General features: G+C 36.8%; 1 protein-coding gene across 1 annotated transcript; it reads left to right on the forward strand.

Annotated features, from left to right (window-relative positions):
- The first annotated feature begins 5318 nt into the window (after nt 1-5318).
- Nucleotides 5319-19048, forward strand: SLC7A13 (solute carrier family 7 member 13). The gene is given in 9 exon segments (XM_077876126.1): nt 5319-5428; nt 5430-5498; nt 5500-5671; nt 5673-5989; nt 10155-10288; nt 15417-15665; nt 15668-15711; nt 15714-15776; nt 18538-19048. Coding segments are annotated over 9 exon segments (1422 nt in total). The 3' UTR covers nt 18802-19048.
- The last annotated feature ends 418 nt before the right edge of the window (nt 19049-19466 follow it).

Below are 19466 nucleotides of genomic sequence, written 5' to 3' on the forward strand. Positions count from 1 at the left end.
TTCTCTATTTAATGAGATATTATCATACTTTCTTTTCATTTTTTAGACTCAGTTTCTTTTATTTTTTTGAACATGTTTTTGGAAGTTGATTTAAATGTTTCTGATGTGTCCAACATCTGGGCTTCTTCAAATAGACTTTCTATTGACTGCTTATTTTCCTGTGTGTGGGCATACTTTTTTGCTTCTTTTATGGGTTACATAAATTTTTGTCAAAATTGGACATTTTAGATAATATAATGTGGCACCTCTGAAAATCAGAGCCCTCATTCCCATAGCTTATTGTTGTTATTGCTGCTGGTGTGTGTGTGTGTATGTGTGTGTGTGCCCGTGCATGCCTGTGTGTTTAATCACCTTCCTGGACTAATTCTATAACAATCTATGGTTGAATTGTGTCCTTCAAAAAAAGGTATGTTTAAGTTCTAATACCTAGTACCTCAGAATGTGACCTTATTTAAAATAGGACCCTTACAGAGGTAAATGATTTAAAATGAGGTCTTTAGGGTGGACTCTAATCCAATATGACTGGTATCCTTTTCAAAAGGGAAATTTAGACCCAGAGACAGGCACAGATGAGAGGAAGTATGAAGATACACAGGGCAAAAAAGACATGTGACTAGAGATTGCATCTATAAATCAAGAAATGCTAAGGACTGCCAGAAATCACCAGAAGCTAGAAGAGACCAGGAAGGATCCTTACCTAGAGCTGTCAGAGAGAACATAGCCCTGCTGAGGATTTTAGACTTTTAGCCTCTAGAACAATGAGACAGAATATTTATATTGTTTTAAGACATTGAGATTTTGGGGATGTCTAGGTGGCTCAGTGGTTGAGTGTCTACCTTTGGCTCAGGTTGAGATACCGGAGTCCTGGGATTGAGTCCCACATTGGGCTCCTCTCAGGGAGCCTGCTTCTCCCTCTGCCTCTGTCTCTGTCTCTTTCTCTCTGTGTCTCTCATGAATTAAAAAATAAAATATTTTAAAAAAGACATTGAGATTTTGGTATTTATTACTATAGCCCTGGGAACCTGATACAGTCTATATTCCCTGTAGTGTGCAACCACTGAACTCTCTACTGTGCTGGCTCAATAGTCAGCTAACAACTGATCAGAAGTTTCCACAAATGCTTGGAAATAGTAATTCTTCTACTCTTTGCCAAGGATCTCTGTGTGTGTGTGTTGAGGCTAAGGCAATTTACCAGTCTGCCTTGGGGTTCATTTCTTGTTTGTACAGCCTCAAGGTCAGCCAGAGGTAAGGGATTGGGGCCCTATCAGGTCCTTCCCCGGCTTTGGATAGCCTCAACATGTACATGGCTTCCTAGTTACTCAGGGACATGTGAACACTTTTCAAAGGCCCTTCGGGATGTTTCATCCTCCAGATCTGCCTTTTAAATTTTAGGCTGGGATTTTTTTCACTAAAGTGGCATTGCTGCTGTAGGCAGCTGTTGTGTTAATCAATTGCAGTTGACTATTTCAGACAAATGCCCTACAGATAGGGATTTTCCCAGAGCAAGCTCTGAGTAATGTCTAAGCCCTGCAAATGGGGCTTTTTCAAAGATAGGAGATATTTGAGAAGAATGCGCTGGAGACGGTACTCTTCGAGGGGCTCTTGGTCTGTCCCTGCGGTACTGGGAGTTTTCACAGCTACCATGATATCAGGGCTGCTGGTTTTCAAGGCTGCTTTAGAGCTGAGAGAACGAGGATTGGAGTAGACAAGCTAAAAAACCCACAAAATTCAGACATTTTTCTTGAATAAATTCTCCTCAAATTGTTACAAGTCTTATATAAAGTAAAGAAAAGGTTTATTTTGGCAAATTTTCCAGTGTTTTCTTGCTTTTTATTGAAAAGCAGACAAGTGGGGATCCTCCATCTGCCATTGGAGCTGTCAAAGTTATTTTTAAGTCAGGGCTACAAAAAAGTAGAGTTTAGACATTAAGATCATGGACTCTGGAATAAGATGGAATTAGAGGCACATGAATTGGATACATTCCTGAACTTCTATAAGCCATTTTTTGCATATCTATACAATTGAGTTGATGGTATACACTCAATAAGACTGACACTTTTCGATCTGCCATCATGACAGATCTTTTCCTAGTAGATCGATTATAGAAAAAGAAAAAAAGATAAAAAAGAATAACACTGCAAACCCTTGAGAGTGGCATGTCACTGTAAAATTTGATGTCCTTCAAAATGTCTCCTCCACATTCCCAGTCTTCTGTTTCTTAAGTTATGTGTAAGAAGGCACTGGCATGGCATTTTCTTGTTTACCCTTTTAGAGTTTCTGTCCAATGGCTGAGCTTAGCTCATCTATATATATGCTGTGTGGAAGATATTCCTTCAGGCATTGCAGGAGCTATGTCAGGGAACCTAATATTGGATGATTTTTGCATATTTTCCCTTTTGATGCAGTAGTTTCACATAGAATTTTCAAGTATATGCCCCTCAGACCAGGGGAACTGTTTAAAGAGTGCTTTCCCTTAGTTTGAAGAATCTCTGATAGTCTTGAGAAAGCCAAAATGGGGACTGATACCTCAACCAAGTCTCCAGTTTCACATTCTACATTTTCAGAATCATAGACATATCTGAATACTCAGGACTCCAGGGATGCATGAGTTGGCATAGCCTTTTGCTTTCTGTATCAGTTGGAGCAGCAGAACCATTAGGAAATTTGTATCTGTATCTTTGTCTATTTATCTATATCTGTATCTACATCTGTAACGATATCTACATATATTTCTATTTATCATTATATCTATATCTGAATCTCTCTCTAATTACACACCTTTATAATTACAAGAATTTGTTTGTTATAAAGATTTGACATTATGTAGTTGTGGGAGCTGATTAATTTGTCTCTGTTAGGGCTATTGCCTTCAAGTCTCCTGCTGGGAAGTTGAAGTTCAAGGAATCCAGAAGGAATGACAGGTGCGAACGTAGGGAAGAACAAGAACAGGCTGGAACCTACAGGCATTTTCTTGGAGCCCAAGAGAATGAACTGAAATCTGTGTCAGTTCTCATTATCACTAAACTTGATAGTGTGGCTACATTACAGAAGTTGGGGTCCTTCATCACAGAGCTAAACATACACTAGACCCTGAAGTTGGTGAAGCTGAAAGATCTTGGTGAAGGTGGAGCACTTGAAGCCTTGGTCACCACATCATACCAGTGAAGTAAGCCAGCAGATACATGATAATTACAGCAAAGAGGTAGGCCATTGTATACAAGACGATGTATGACAGAAAAATTGCACAGAACACTTGTTAAAAATGGCAGGACAGATTTTATTCGAGCTACTGTAGTAGAGAAAAGAGAGACTTCAGTCTAGAACTGAGCCTAATCCCAAATGTAGCAAAGATATCTAAGGATGTACAGCCAATGGGCAGAGTGAGAAGGTCAGTGGATGGAAATTACTAAGAGGAACTTGATTACATATCAAGGGTGTGGGTGTTCTTGCTAAACTGGTACTGAACAGGCCAGGGATGCAGCTTAGTTGAGAAGAGTGCTCAATGGAGCCTGACTAAAGTTTGGTCAAGGAACTACCAAAACAACTTGTCAATGGAACTACCAAAATAACTGCTGTTGCACTTGTGTACTTTAACTCTCACACAAGAATCATCCTTGTGGTCCATTCTAACTGAGAAATTTGTCAAATGTAGTTCAGGTTAGCCAAAGTGACACACCGAAAAGCTACCATACTCTTATTTGGAGGCCATAGTTCTTCCTCTTGTCTTATTTTCCTGCTGCAAGATTCAGGGCATGGGTAATGGATTCTCTTATTGTCTCTCCTGAAAGCAACAAGTAGGTGGGAGATTAATGGGCAGGACATTGGCTAACTCTCCCTCCTATTTCTAATTTTTTTTCGTAAGTTAAATTATATTTTACTCTTTTAAAAAAAATTTTATTATGATAAAAACAATTAACATGAGATCTATCCACTTAAAAAATTTTCAGTGTGCATTATTGTTGACCATAGGTATACTATGGTACAGCAGACCTTTACAGTAGTCATTTTATTTAGCTTAAACGTTATGACTGTTGATTAATAACTTCCCTTTTCCCCCTCATCCCATGGTAACCACCTTTCCAGTCTTTGATTTGATAAATGTGACTATTTTAGATGCCTCATATAGGTGAAATCATGCAGTACTTGTCTCTCTATGTCTGGTTTACTTCTCATACTTTGTTTCTATCTTAAGGTGAGCTTTCTGGTCTCCTTCCCTACTCCCAGGTCTTTGCTTTCTGGGATGGGATGAGAGGTATGGTTTCATTGGGGAGAGGACGTTGTCATATTTATTGAGAGGTATACAGTATTTTCAGTGGCTTTTCTTGAATGCAATCTGCCAGAAAATAGCTATAGCCAAAAAAAAAAAAAAAAAAGAAAAAGAAAAGAAAGAAAACATAAACAATTTCCTTTTTATTCACTCTTAGAGGATAATTTGAAAATAATATACTTCCAAGGCTGGGGGTGTGCCTCAAGCTTATAGGGCTTTGCAGATACTCAGAACAATGCTTTGTGTTGTAAAGCCAACAAAGAACTACCAAGGTCCAGGCCTTGCTCAGATGTTCAGAAACTTCCTTCCCTCCATCTGTAGGGTTAGGCTTTCTCCTATACTTCAGGTTCACATCTCCTGTGTATGACCCAGGCTACCAGAATGATGGCTGGTTAAGGGACAGTCTTATGTTGCAGGGTTTTTCACTCTCTCACTGTATTAATTGGTTTCCATGAGCCTGATGAAAGGTAAATACTTTGTTTCTTGAGAGCTTAATGGTAAAAAATGGTAGGAAAAAGGCATAGGTTAAGTAAGAGGAAAGTAAGTGAGTTACTCCTCAGTATTTATGGGAGGAAGTCAATAGATGATTTTTAAAGTTGAGATATTTAGTATTAAAAGTCTTCCCATATTATTTAGAGTTATGGAGGCAACTATCGAAAATAACTAAAACCACACATAAATGGTTGTTTCCAGAGAAAAGAACTGGAAATGTATTTGGAAAGGAGTGAAATTAGAGTAAGAAACTCCTGTTTTTTGTTGTAATACTGTTTTATGAAATTCCTTTTTCCATCTGAATGTATTATTTTGATAATAATTAAGAAACAAGTGAAACTGAACCCTTCCAAGTAACTTTACATTATTTTGCTTGGATGCATCACATATATTTTGTTAAGGATTGAAAATAGGCTATATTTAACAAAGTGGAACAAAAAGGAAAGCACTGTTTTATTTCTGAGAGTCCATGAACATCCTTTTCAGCAACTTGGGCAGAAAAATTCAGAAATTATAATTTATATATATTTTTATATTTTTTAAAAAATAATTACAGTGGATGAAGAAGATACAACTCCAAAGAATGTTTGGATATTGCTTGGGCACAAGGTTTTTAATTGTTAATATAATTGGTGTAGGAATTTTTGTGGCCCCAAAAGGGGTATTGAAAGACTTGCATGAATGTGGGGCTCTCCCTGTGTATTTGGCCTGTCTGTGCCCTGTTGTCCATGATGACCACTTTGCTCAGCAGAGATAGGTATCACCTTCCCACGCAGTGGAGCTCACTACTATTTTCTCAAAAGATGTTTTGGCAACTTTATCTCTTTCCTGAATCTCTGGACAGCTTTGTTTCTGGGGCCAGGGTTAGCTGCCAGCCAAGCCCTACTCCTCGCTGAGTATAGCATCGAGCCTTTTTTATCCCATCTGCTTTGTTCCAAAGCTGCCAAAGAAATGTCTGGCATTAGCCATATTGTGGACTGTGGGAATTCTGAATTCTTGTGGTGTGAAAGAGGTGACTTGGCTTCAGACAGCCAGCCTAGTGCTGAAAATGGCCATACTCGGCCTTATTTCCCTGAGTGGAGTGGTGCTGCTGGTGAGAGGAAGGAAGGAGAATGTAGAAAACTTTCAGGACTCTTTTGATACTGAGTTTCCTGAAGCCTCCCAGTTTATAGAAGCTGTTTTCCAAGGATATTTTGCTTTTTCAGGCGGGGGATGTTTTACATTTATAGCTGATAATTAACAATTCATTGAGGAAGAAAATCTCAAGTCATGACATTGCAAGCAATGTGCAATGTACATCATTTTTTTATATTTTGAATTTTATTTTAAGTACATGATGATTCAGTGTTTATTCTTCTTTCTTACTTTCTAAATTGAGTCAGAATATGGCAGTCTTGTACTTACCACCCAGTCTTAATGTTTTCCCCCATTCATTCAAAAGTGCTTGTTTTATTGAATGACTTCTTTTATTCAGCTTTCTTTTCTGGGACCAGAGATATGAGATCTCCATGTTAATCTGGTTTCCTTTCTGTCAATGGATGAATTCTGAGGTTGTGGGTATATTCCCCAGGAATGATCCAATGCCAGATTATGTTTGTCTTGTGAATGGTTGTGACACATTTATGCTCTGAAGTACTTTTAAAGAGAAGAGAATCGTAAATATAATTGTCCAGAGGCCAGATTTAATATTTTCCCTTCAATGTCAAGACAAAAGATTTCTCTCTTCATTTTTGAAATTAGTCTCTTCTCTTGAACTCGACTCTTTCCCTCTCACCTCCTCAGGGATCTTCCCTATTCATTTATTTAATTTTTTTCCAACTTCAGTTCTTTTCCTTGACATTTCGACATGAAGTAGGCTCTACTCTTAAAACACATATTTCCTTTAATCTTAGGACCCCCTGGGTGCCTGGGTAGCTCAGTTGGTTAAGCGTCTGCCTTTGGCTCAGATCACGATCCCAAGGTCTTGGGATTGAGTCCCTCATCAGGTTCCCTGCTCAGGGTGGAGTGGAGTTTGCTTCTTCCTCTCCCTCTGCCCCTTTACCCCTCCCCTCTGCTCATTCTTTCTCTGTCTCTTTCAAATAAATAAATAAAAATCTTTTTTAAAATGTTTAAACAAAATTTAGCGCCCCCACCCCCCCGTCACTGATGTGTCCATTATGCATTACATTATTTGGTCAGCAAATATCGTTTTAAACACTGATATTTTTGAAACCCTATAATGGTTCCTTAAAATGAGTAAGATATATTCTTTACTCTAAAGAGGTTAACAGTTTAATGGAAAAAGCAATATCTCGATTTTGTCTGACCTCTGCCACTTGTGAGCTGTGGCAAGTATCTTTACCTCTCTGGACTTACTTTTTTTTCCTCCTTCATCTGAAAAACAGCCATTTTGACTTAAAATCAGTATAATTCTGTCCTGATAAGCAATGGCATGATAGTATTTAACAAGTGGTAATAAAAGAACAATGTGATTACTATGAGAATTCAGCAGATGGTAAGATCACCTTTTGTTGTGTTATCTAAAAAGTGGCAACTTTCACTGAACTCAGAAAATTCCAGCAGTAAAATAATGTGAGTGAAGCCGTGGAGACCAGAAGTATGCAGGTACATATAAGACCCATTATGTCATCTTGGGTGACTGCAAAATGGTCTGCATCTGATGAACTGGTTAAGATAGGATTACTAAGGCAAGTATATAGAGAAAAGTAGAATAAAATAGCATAAGGTTAGAGACAGATGACTGGAGTAGGCCAACTTTTAGGGGGTAGGTGGAGAAAGAAGATGCAATGAAGAAGCCAGACAAAGTTGAGAGAATTATAAAAGAAAAATCACCCTATGTTCCAAAAAAAGGGTGTAATCAACATGGTGAAGTGCTTCAGAAGTTGAGGAGTGTGAGGATTGAGCAGAAGCCATTTCACTAAGTAAGAAGTCATTGGTGAACTTTGGACATGAGAGGAAAGTCAGTCTGCATTGAGTTAAAAAGTGAAGCATTGACAAAAGAAAGCCATGAGATGAAGTTACTCTTTTAAGCAGTTTGTGATTAAATGTGCCAATGCAATTTGAGAGGCTAGAAGAATTAGCTCAACTCCCCCTTTCTCTCTCTCACTTCGTCGGTCTCTCTTAGAAGGATAGAAGAGATATCTCTGGCTTCTGTTTCATTCATCTTGTTCCATTGCCAGAGATGTTTCACTGCTAGATAATTTTTCTCTGCTGAAAATAGATTCACAAAATTTACTAACCTATAAACTATTATAGAACTCTTCACAAGCAGCTGGCAGTGAAAAAAGCCGGAGGAATTTCAGCGTATGCTAGGATTGTTAATTTACTTAATAAACTTTAAGTACAGCTAAGTTCTAAGTAACACTTTTGCCTGTAAAACGTTGGTATGTAGGCAGCTGACTTAACATATTGTAGGAACATCTATCTTCTAAGTTCAAGACCAAGGATATTCACGGTCTGGCCATTATAACCTTGAATTATGTTATGTTATATTATATTTCTTATCCTCTCTCTATAAATCTAACACATAATAAGAAAGAGTAAAAGGCCCAGAGGAAAGTATAGTTAATCCTGAAAGTTGCCTTTATGCTTGTTCAAAACCTTTGACTAATAACCATCTTTATGACTAACTTATGAAGTGCTAGGCATTTGATTGGAATTTTATTGTCCCTATATTTTCCATTCTCCCCAATATACAGGTAAGGAAATTGAAACCTTAACAGTTAATAAATTGTCCAGAAGCCCACAACTAGTAAATGGTTGAGGCATCATTTAACTGAGAACACTCTAATTCTTTACTCTTCGAGTGCTTAATCAGCTCATATGGGTGTACACCATGGACATTACATTCTACTTCTGGGCAGATGCAAATGAAACAGATTTGACATATGTCAAAGGACAGATATTTATTCATCAGAGGGACTAGGCATTAAGTAACAGAAACCACACACATCGGCTTAAACAATAAAAGAAGAACTTGCTGGAAGAATAATGCCGTCTTTCAAGGAAGACCAGAGTTACTGATCTTCAGGAGCATCAGGAGTTAGGCAAGCTCTGAGACTTAAAACTAGATTTATCAGCCCCCTTTCTTTTCTGCTACTGCTATGTTGCCTTTTCCCTCTTTATCTCAGTTTTGTTGACATTTAGTTCAAATCCTTGCGAGGAATCTTCGTGTATGCTGACAGTGACTGGCTGTCAGTGAGTCCTAGAGATCTGGACTCAGTTCTATTACCAGTAGGCAGGGCACAGGGTCATATTTTATACACAGAACTATAACGTTCAATTCTTCATGTCAGGGATAATTTTCAGAGAATGGCAAAATTGGGGAAAATGGTATAACAAATGGAATAATATTTGAAAATAAGACTATTCTGGAAAGTCCATTATCTATGATGTTAAATCATGACCTCTCTCCTTTTTTCCACTTAATACTGACATAAAGGGAAGGCAAAGAGCCTACAGGAAAAGAAAATTTATGACTGATTCTTTTACTCTCTTCATATATGTTATGAAAGTACTCTCTTCATATATGTTATGAAAGTACATAGACTAGGACAGTTTTGCTAGCCAAGGAAAGCTTCCTCTCCTATGTTCCCAGAAGAAGTTATGATTTTGCTGAGATCTGAAAGAGGAGTAAGGGTCCAGCTCAGCAACTAGGAAAGGAAAGAACATTCCACATGAGAGAATGGATACAGAGGTCATGACACTTTTGAGAAACTGAAGAAAAGCCCATGAGCCTCTGACACAGACAGCAAAGGGGACCATCAAATTATCATATAATATATTCTCAAAGCCCTTGATCCCTTGAGGTTAGGCTTCATGTTTGTTTTTGCTCACTATCATATTCTACTACCAGACTACCTTGTACCTAATAGATGAGGTACAAGGCACAGGTAGGCTCCAAACCGTACAGGGCCCCATGGACTCAGCTTTGATATTCATTCTTGTGATTTTCTTCAGAAATATTACCATCTAGAAGAAAAATGAGGAAAATTTCCCCCCCTTTCTGCACTTATCACCGAACTCAGAAAGGAGATAGTTGTGTAGCAGTTCACCATTGTGTTTTGTGTATGTGTGTGAATACGTGTGGCGGTGGCCTGGGTGCTTTGCAGGAATTCCAACTGATAGTTAATGCATGAAGCAATATTAAAGATAAATTTAGGGCAGCTCGGGTGGCTCAGTGGTTTAGCGCTGCCATCAGCCCAGGGCCTGATCCTGGAGACCTGGGATCGAGTCCCACATCGGGCTCCCTGCATGGAGTCTGCTACTCCCTCTGCCTGTGTCTCTGCCTCTCTCTCTCTCTCTCTGTCTCTCATGAATAAATAAAATCCTTTAAAAAATGATAAATTTAAGACATAATTTTTACCCATCGTGATTTTGCTGTTTTATGTGTTATAGGGGAGCTGAAGAAACCCAGAAAGATGATTCCAAGATGCATATTTACTGCATTACCTCTGGTGACTATCATATATCTATAGGTTAGTATTTCCTACCTGACTGTTCTGATACCCAAGGAAATTCTCTCTTCAGGTTTGTATACAAGTGACTAAGGCAATAAATAATAATAAGGACAGTTCTGGTCATTTTAGCACATGTAAATATCACTTTAACGGGCAGACTGCTGTTTGTTTTTAATTATTTTATATAGAGCCTCAACTTGCAATTCTCGAAAATAACGAAGAGGCCAAAGAGTATGATTTGGCTTAGGAAAGAATTTTCTAGTTAAGCAGCTAATATGGAAAACCATATTCCTGGTGATATGGAAAAATACTTATAATGCTGACATATGATGCAGACTAAGTTCAAAATATTTATATTCCTTTCGTGATCTTCCCTCACCGTATTGACACTATGTAATCTGTACTTTCATCAGTCTATTAAAGCTTTTACCATATTGATTTTCTAAATGTTCTTCTACGTGAGGGGTACCTGGGTGGCTCAGGTCATGGACCCAGGATCAAGCCCCACGTCGGAATCCTTGCTCGGTGAAAGGTCTGCTTCTCCCTCTCCCACTGCAGCTCCCCGCTGTTTGTTCTAGTTCTCTCTCTCTTTCTCTGTCAAATAAATAAGGAAATAAAATCTTTTAAAAAAATGTTCTTCTATGTGACATAAAGAATGATAAACATGAATTGTGGAATATTAGCAGTTAAAAGAATAGATGATAATAGTGAATTGATGGGTATAATTAATAGCAATAATGCATAATATAATGTTTATTATAAATGACTCTAAAATTTATGGTGACCAAGTGGCCCTGAACATATTGGAAATATGCAATAAACTTCTGAGATAAACTAGCATGCAGTACCATTAAAAATAATCTTTTTTTTTTTTTTTTTAGAACTAATCTTTGAGTAGCTATTACTGTTTCGGTAAATCTTTGAAGCACTGGAGGTAAATCTAAGAGAGGTTTAATGTAAGTGTCCTAACACATTTTGCCTCCATTCTTGTGTTAGTGTCATGCAGGAAGCTGCCATATGCATGGTATTAGTGTTGATTTACAATGGTCCAGCTCTCTTAGGGAATTGTAAACTAGACATGATCAAGATTCTGAGCGTCTGTGGGGGGAAAAATGCTAAATTGGATAAGAACAATTAGTGATTTATTAACTACTTTGATTATGTAAAGAATAAATTTACAAAATTAATTATGGGTGTGGTATGGACTGCTGATCAGCTGACCCAGACTTTATGGTTCATTGATTCTGGCATGTGTAATGACTGCCGGTGTTCTGGTCTTACTGGCTGTTAAAAATTATGATGATCTCATCTGGTGCATCCTAATAGTTGCAGCAATTCTATGAGTGGCACAATTGTTCCACATGTGTGGAAGACCCACCAGTGTGGAAGACCCATGAAGTGTTTTGACTAATGCTTGTGATTTGGTTTTTAATGCTTACTCTTCTAGGCATATAATCCTCAGACCTCGTTTAGATTCTGAAATAATTCTCTTGAATTCAAACATCCATCTTTTATTGTATTAGGAATTTAAAATAAGAAAATAATCAGAGCTATACACAAAAAATATATGCATAAGAACAACCATCATAGCATTATATATAAGACAAAAAATTAAGGACCACCAAAGTATCTAGTAGAGTTGAAGGAAATAATTTATGGAGATCCATATAATAGGCCATTCTGAGCTTTTTCAAAGATCATGTTGCTATGAATATTTAAAGTAAAGAGACAATGTTTATAATGTAACAATGATGAAAAGTCAGGATCTATTACGATATAAAACAGAAGGTAAGGGGTACCTGGGTGGCTCGGTGGTTGAGCATCTGCCTTTGGCTCAGGTTGTGATCCTGGGGTCCTGGGATCGAGTCCCACATCAAGCTCCCTATAGGGAGCCTGCTTCTCCCTCTGCCAGTGTCTCTGCCTCTCTGTGTGTCTCTCATGAATAAATAAAATGTTTAAAAATAAATAAATGGAACAGAAAGTACATAGTTAATGGTCAAGATATGCTGGAATGATCTTGTGGGTGGTTTTTGCTTTATTCTTTTCTAGATTTCCCAAATTTTCTTTAATGAATGCATGAACTGTGTAATTTATGCAGTGAAAGAAAGAAATTATAAGCAAAGGAAATAGATTCCTAAATTAAAGAAATTTAAGGATTAAGGAGTGAATGTTTTCAATCAAATGGGTATATTTAAAAGACATGAAAAGTTCCAAAAGAATATAGAATTATCTAAGATGTGGTGTGAATTGGGTGCTACGGAGTCTTTGATGAACATTGAAAAAAATTGTACCAAGCTGTGATACATATTAGATTCTATAGTTTATGTGGAAAAAGAACCAGTGCTATTAATCATGAAGTGTTTTTATCTGTATCAATGTTAGAGCTCTGACCTGTTTCTTTGCTGATTCTTCTCTTAGAAGAAAAAAATAGCCTTAATTTTGAATAAGCTTTGTAACCCAGTTGGAAGGATGTCCCTCTAGAATGAGGTGTGTGGAAATGTCATAGTGGGAAACCCTCGTTCCTGCCTTTTTCAGCTTGAGGATTTCAATGTTATCGAAGTCCTGCTAAAACACTCCTGACAAGAGTGCTCCCATTTAGTAGAACCTTCCTGAGGGTTCCATGTTATCATTAAAACTAGAGAATATTGGCATGGTGAATCTAAAACAGTAAGTAAATTGCATGGGAGCAGAGGCTAAGGAGGTTCCCCTGACCAAAAATAGCCTGCAGGTATCTAGCCAACCAAATGTGGTTAGAAATTTATTTATTTATTTATTTATTTATTTATTTATTTATTTATGGTTAGAAATTTTGAGAGGAAAACAGAAATGTCAGAATCACTTACAAGTGAGTTGGTGTAATCATTTTGAGAGGGTAATTTTGTAATATCTTACTTATTTAAGAAGGTATCACCTTTGGACTCATAGTCCCACTTCTAAGAATTTAAGAAGAGAACTGCACAACTACTAAGACCTGAAGAATATGTCCATTAAAGTACATCTTATATTAGCAAAAACAAACAAACAAACAAACAAACAAAAAACAATAACAAAGAAACTTGAAAATCCACCAATTGCTAAATAATTTAATTATATAATGGAATATTGAGAATTATTTAAAATAATTAGATGGATGCATATATATAATATGATCAAGATATATTGGAAAGTTAAAAATAAAGCAAGTGTCTGAACACACATACATGTACACAACTAACATGGACGCTTATATATGCTTAGAAAATTTCTGAAAGAATATCCAAAAAGAGGGTAACAGTAGTTATATCTGGGGTGCATGAATGAAGGGTTGGTAAGGAGAGAGACGTTTAGTTTTTACTTTATGTTTTTCACTGCTATTTATTTTACTTTTTACCAAAACATATATAAAGAAATATTTTTTTTAAAAAAAATGCCATGAGGAAAAGAATAAAAAGAGAAAAAAATTACTTGTGGAATAGAGATAAAGATTATAGCGGAGTTGAACTAGAACCTCATCTAATTATAACCAACTGGGTTTGTAGAATGCATGACAGGAAATCAAAGGAGAATAAGGACCTCACTACTGGAAAGAAGTATTTCTGAAATGTGTTTGAAAATGGAAAATGTGGGGAGGTATGGGTGTCCAAGAGGAACAGCCAATAATACCTTATTTGAAATGAACAATAAGTGAGACAGGAAATAGTTTATTTATTATTGTTTTAAAAGATTTTATTTATTCATTTGACAGAGAGAGTGAGAGAGCACAAGCAGGGGGAGAGGCAGAGGGAGAAGGAGAAGCAGACTCTCCATGGGGAGCCTGATGTGGGGCTCAATCCCAGGATCCCAGGATCATGACCTGAGCTGAAGGAGGATGCTTCACCAACTAAGCCACCCAGGTGCCCCCAGGAAACACTTTAAAACAGGACCCAACATTGTAGGATAGTTCTAGAGAGAGAAGTGAAAACAGCACTTAATAAGGCTGTTTAAAATGGGTTCAAAAATGAAGATTTTTAGGAACAAGAACCATTAATGATGATTTAATTTTGTCATATTGAAAAGGCTTTACTATCTGTTATAAGTCATTTCATTGATGTCCTAGAGGCAATGTTGGCACCAGGGCAAAGCCCTAGAGGACACCTACTCCCAAAGATACTAGATCTTGATGTACTCACTCCAAAAGCTGAGAACCTATTTTTCTGTATCTGAATGATCTGTCTTAGCTTATATCTATGTAATAGGAATTGGACTCAGAGTCTCATAAACAATGGATATGCATTTCTTTATTAACACCTTTTTGTGTGTGTGTTTACTGACTTATACTAAAAGAGTGTTTATAAGAGCTCTTCACTTTTGAGTATGAAAATCAGAATATTCTCTAATAGTTGGTCAATAGGAGGTTTCTCAATCTCAGCACTACACATTTTAGACCATATAATTTTTTGTTATGGACAGCTTCCTGGCACTGTTGGATGTTTAGGAGCATCCTTGGCCTCTACCCACTAGATGCCAGTAGTAATCTCCTACCTCCTCCGTTGTGATGATCAAAAAAATGTCTCCAGATATTGCCAGATGACCCCTGAGGAGCAAAATCAATTCCCATTGAAAGCCACTGGTCTATAGTTTAGACAAGCAACCAAATGTCATCAGTATTTTAATCTATGTATAATTTGTTTTCTCTGTCTACAGGTTTGATTTTTAAATTTCTCTTAAGTATTTCAAATAGAAATATTTGATATTTCTAATACTTGCATCCTGATGTGGAGACTTTGTAAGGCTCATTCCTGTGTCAGTAATATTGCACTGTGCTCTTTTGACTCTGATTGCAACTATTAGCACTCTGTAAACTCGTTTTAGAAAATAAGCATGCAATCTTCGATTCAACCATCCATTTCACAGGTCTTATTGAAAACTGAAACAATATTTCTGAGACTTTTGAAATGCTAGTTTTTATAGAAAAGAAATTGCCCGCAGGAAGTGAAGTTTCTGGTCTATTGGTGACAATGTGTGAGATGATAAGCATTTATGATACAGTGTGATACGGCTAAAATGTACGTGTGTATGGTGTTAGGTCTGTGTAAAATAAGCAGTGAAATTAAACAAAATTTAACTTTCTTAATTCCTTTTGAATTTTCTGCTTTTATTCAGAAATAATCTTTAAAGGTTTATCATTAGTTTCTGGTTCTTAATACACTGCCTTTTGTGTGCTCTTATTTTTTTTGCAGATGCTGTGGCTATAATGTGGACTGACAGAGTTATCCCCTCATTAACGTGAGTTATTCCTTGTAGTATGTCTGCCTCAATATTTAGCAACCTTCTGGTTAATGTATTTGAATACTCAAGAGTGACATATACGCCTGGCCAAGAGGGCCAACTGCCTTTGTTATTTAATATGCTTAATCTTCACTCCTCTCCATTTGTATCTGTGCTAGTACTTGTCACTATGGCATCCATGGCTATTGTCTCTACAAACCTAATCTGATAAACTATCTTTATTTTGTAGTTTCTATTTGGTCTGTATATTGTCAATGATAGGAATACTAAAACTGCGATACCAAGAGCCCAATCTACCTAGACCTTATAAGGTAAAAGTGAGTTTTCTCATTTTTTCTTTGTGAAATAAAATGTATCAGGTGTAACCATATTTGAAGACTATATTCAGAACATCTGTGGGTAGACCTTCTCACTACTACCAAATTGTGAAGCGCATAAAGGTAGTCTGGCCTTAGTTTTCATGTTTATTGGGTAGATTTTCCTCAGTCTAAAATCTCCTAGGTTCTGTTAGGTTTACTAGAGGGAAGGCTAGTCTTCTGGGTGATTAGACAGATCATGATGAGTCTTTTGGCCAGAGATTACTTTGTTTACCAATGTAGCGCCCTATGCACATGGGTATCTTGCACACACACGGTCAGATTTGGCAAATGCGAAATAGAAGAGACAAGTGCTGCTGTGGGGTCACAGGTGATAGCACCTCCTATCCTAAAACATCAGCTTTTTTTTTTTTTTAAGATTTTATTTATTTACTCATGAGAGACACACAGAGAGAGGCAGAGACACAGGCAGAGGGAGAAGCAGGCTCCATGCAGGGAGCCTGATGTGGGACTCCATCCAGAGACTCCAGGATCATGCCCTGAGCCAAAGGCAGACACTCAACAGCTGAGCCACTCAGGCATCCCCTGAAACATCAACTTAATTTGATCACCAAAAATTACATCCTTTCCACTTTACTTACTTTGACTTACTCTCAGTCTGGATCAGGAAGTTTTTTGTTTTTGTTTTTGTTTTTACAGGAGAGCCTTTTAATCATAGAAAAGGAAAAGGAAATAAGCAAAAATTTAGGAGCATAAGAATACTACTGGAGAAACATGGCCTTGATGCTCTGATTATCAGAATAGTCCTGGTGGGCTAGGCATCGTGTTAAAAGCTTTGCTTCCATTATCACATGTAATCCTCTCAGTAAAACAAAAGGTGGATACTACTCTTATCTTCATTTTATAAATGAGGAAATTGGTTTAGAAAAGTTGTTACTTGCCCAAGCTCGCACAGCATGGAGTAGAGGCAGGACTGAAATCTAGGCAGTCTCTTTGGAGTTTTTGACTTTTAGCAGATATAAACAACTGTAAGAAATATATAATATAAGAAATTTAAGAAAGAACACAGGGAAGGGGCACCTGGGTGACTCAGTTGGTTAAGTTTCCAGCTACTGGTTTCTGCTCAGGTCATGGTCTCAGGGTTGTGAGATGGAGCCTTGTGTCAAGCTCTGCACTCAGTGGGGAGTCTATTTGGATTCTTTCCCTCTTCCTCCCCCGCTACCCTTTCCCCTGCTTGCATTCTCTCTCTCTCTAAAATAAATAAATAAAATCTTTTTAAAAAGAGAGAAAGAACATAGGGAAAAAGAAAGCAATGTTCTAACCATCAACCTTGGTTGACTTATAACCATCTTTCGTATTCAGTCCTCCTACTTTTTCCGTCCAGCCATCCTGTAACTTTAGCATATTTGAGAAGCAACTATATCTTAAGTATCTTACCAGGTATTCTGGGTGCAGAAAGGAATAAGACATGGCTCCTGCCATTAGGGCATAATCTATCTGGTCAAGTGAACCAAAAATCATAGTATGATTATTGCCACGTGGTAACCTTCAGAGAGTGTTCAGAAAATACATGAAGAAGGAGGAATCACCTGTTATTTAACCTCTAATCCTCATTTTCTTCAGATCTAGAATGGGAATAAATAATGCCTACACGCTAGGAATGTGGAATGTAAGCTAAGACATGCAAACAGTCCAGAGTCTGACATTGATGGTTATAATGATTTATATTATTATTTGATACACATTTGCATCAAAAAGGAAGGCAAGGGCAATTATAAGTAGTTAATGTTTGTCTTGAATGCCATATGAATGCTCTTTTCTTTTCCCTCAGTTATTTGATAATTTATATGAGCTGTGAGATGACAAGTTATCTTTCTCAAGAGTGTTTTAAAAATTAAGAAGAGATTTTTGTTTTTTGTTTATTTAATGTAAGCTCTACACCCAACTCACCACCCTGAGATCAAGGGTCTCATGCTCTACTATCTGAGACAGCCAAGTGCCCCAAGAGGAAATTCTTAATAAATTTCCCAAGGGAATGACCTTCTAGTTAAAGGGTTTAATAAATATGAAAATAGTTATATTTTGAGAGTATAGATTGGAATCTATTTATTAAAGATATATTAAAAGTGTCTGCCTATTGAACTTTCTCCCTAGGTTGGTTTATGTTTGGTGCAAGACACTTCACAGTCCTAACACAAAGCAGGTACCAAGAATAGGGCTTCAAGTTTTTTGGCTAAAACAAAAACAAAAGTAAAAATCCACTAGAAATAGGGAGAATGGTCTTGGCTGAAGTTTTTTGTTTTGATTTTTTAAAATATCCTGAGCCTATAAAGTTATAATATTTACCTGTCAATATCTGCCTAACAGAGGGTCCAAGGATACTTTGTGTTTTTGACATGAATTTCTTGCTGCCTTGAGATATTTTCCCAGGAAAATTGTGCCTTTCATGGAGTTCTAGGAGCAACTTCTTAAGGAATTCATTCTGCCTAGATCAGAAGATGCTTATCTTACTAACAAATGATCATGATTATTTCCACTCAAGAACAGTCAAACATTGTTCATTTCTTTCAACAATACCCTGACAAAGAAAGTCTCCAACATACTAACTACTAAGCCAGATTTATTTAAACTCAGATAACTTAGCCCATTTTCTATCATTAGCTTATATCTTATTTTTTTGTTTATATAAATATACAGATATATTATATGGATTTTCATATTTTATTGTTTGAATTTTGCTTTTTCTTTTTTCCAGATGTCTTTTCCATTACCATTGGTAACAACAGCTATCTCCCTATGTTTGGTTTTGATCCCTTTGGTGAAGTCTCCACATATACATTATATCTACGTGTGTCTCTTTGTTCTCAGTGGACTTCTGTATTACAGACCTTTAATATATTTCAAATTGAGGCTGATTTGGTTTGAAAAGATGACATGCTATTTACAATTGCTGTTTAATATTTGCATCTCTGATGTGTCTGAAAAACAGATGCCAGAAGTAGAAACTTTAAGAAAATAGCCTTCAGAAAGCATGCCAAATTAAAAAAAAAAAAAAAAAAAAAAAAAGAAAAAGATCAAGAACCTGATGGAGCATTAGTGATGAAATACCCATGGTAACTTTCATTCTCCAATGAAATAGCATATAAAGGCATTCCCCTGATAGTACCTAGCTATACAAATCATGCAGAAGTCATTGTCTAACTAAAGCTGTTTTGGTTAGCCTTGCTTGATACACTGATGATATTTTTCCCTCTTCCATTTTTTTCTGCACCCTAACCTTTTACTACCAAATTTGTGGTGATTTTGTGATAAAAGTTAGCAATTAAAATTAAAAAGCATTCTCTTCATCATTTTGAGTCCTTCTAATGGTCCTGATTTAAAGATAAAAGAATAACCCCATTTGTCTTAGCTTTTCCCTACCAGTGGTATTTTTTCAACCTAAAAACTATTTTGAAGCATGGGTTTTAGGTTATTTTCCTTTGTATTCCTTCCTCTGAATTCTGAGGTGCCTTAGAGGAACAGGTTTACCATGTCTTTGTTTGATTAAAATGTGATTTACTTATGACTATGGAGTTGTGTATATGAAGTGTGTGTAACAGATGTAGAGTGGATCGTATCTCGGTTATGGTGCTTACTTGGTATCATTCAATATACAAAATCTGTCTACTTAGCTTAGAGTTTTAA

Source organism: Canis aureus, chromosome 28 (genome assembly GCF_053574225.1).
Source record: "Canis aureus isolate CA01 chromosome 28, VMU_Caureus_v.1.0, whole genome shotgun sequence".
NCBI classification, from domain to species: domain Eukaryota; kingdom Metazoa; phylum Chordata; class Mammalia; order Carnivora; family Canidae; genus Canis; species Canis aureus.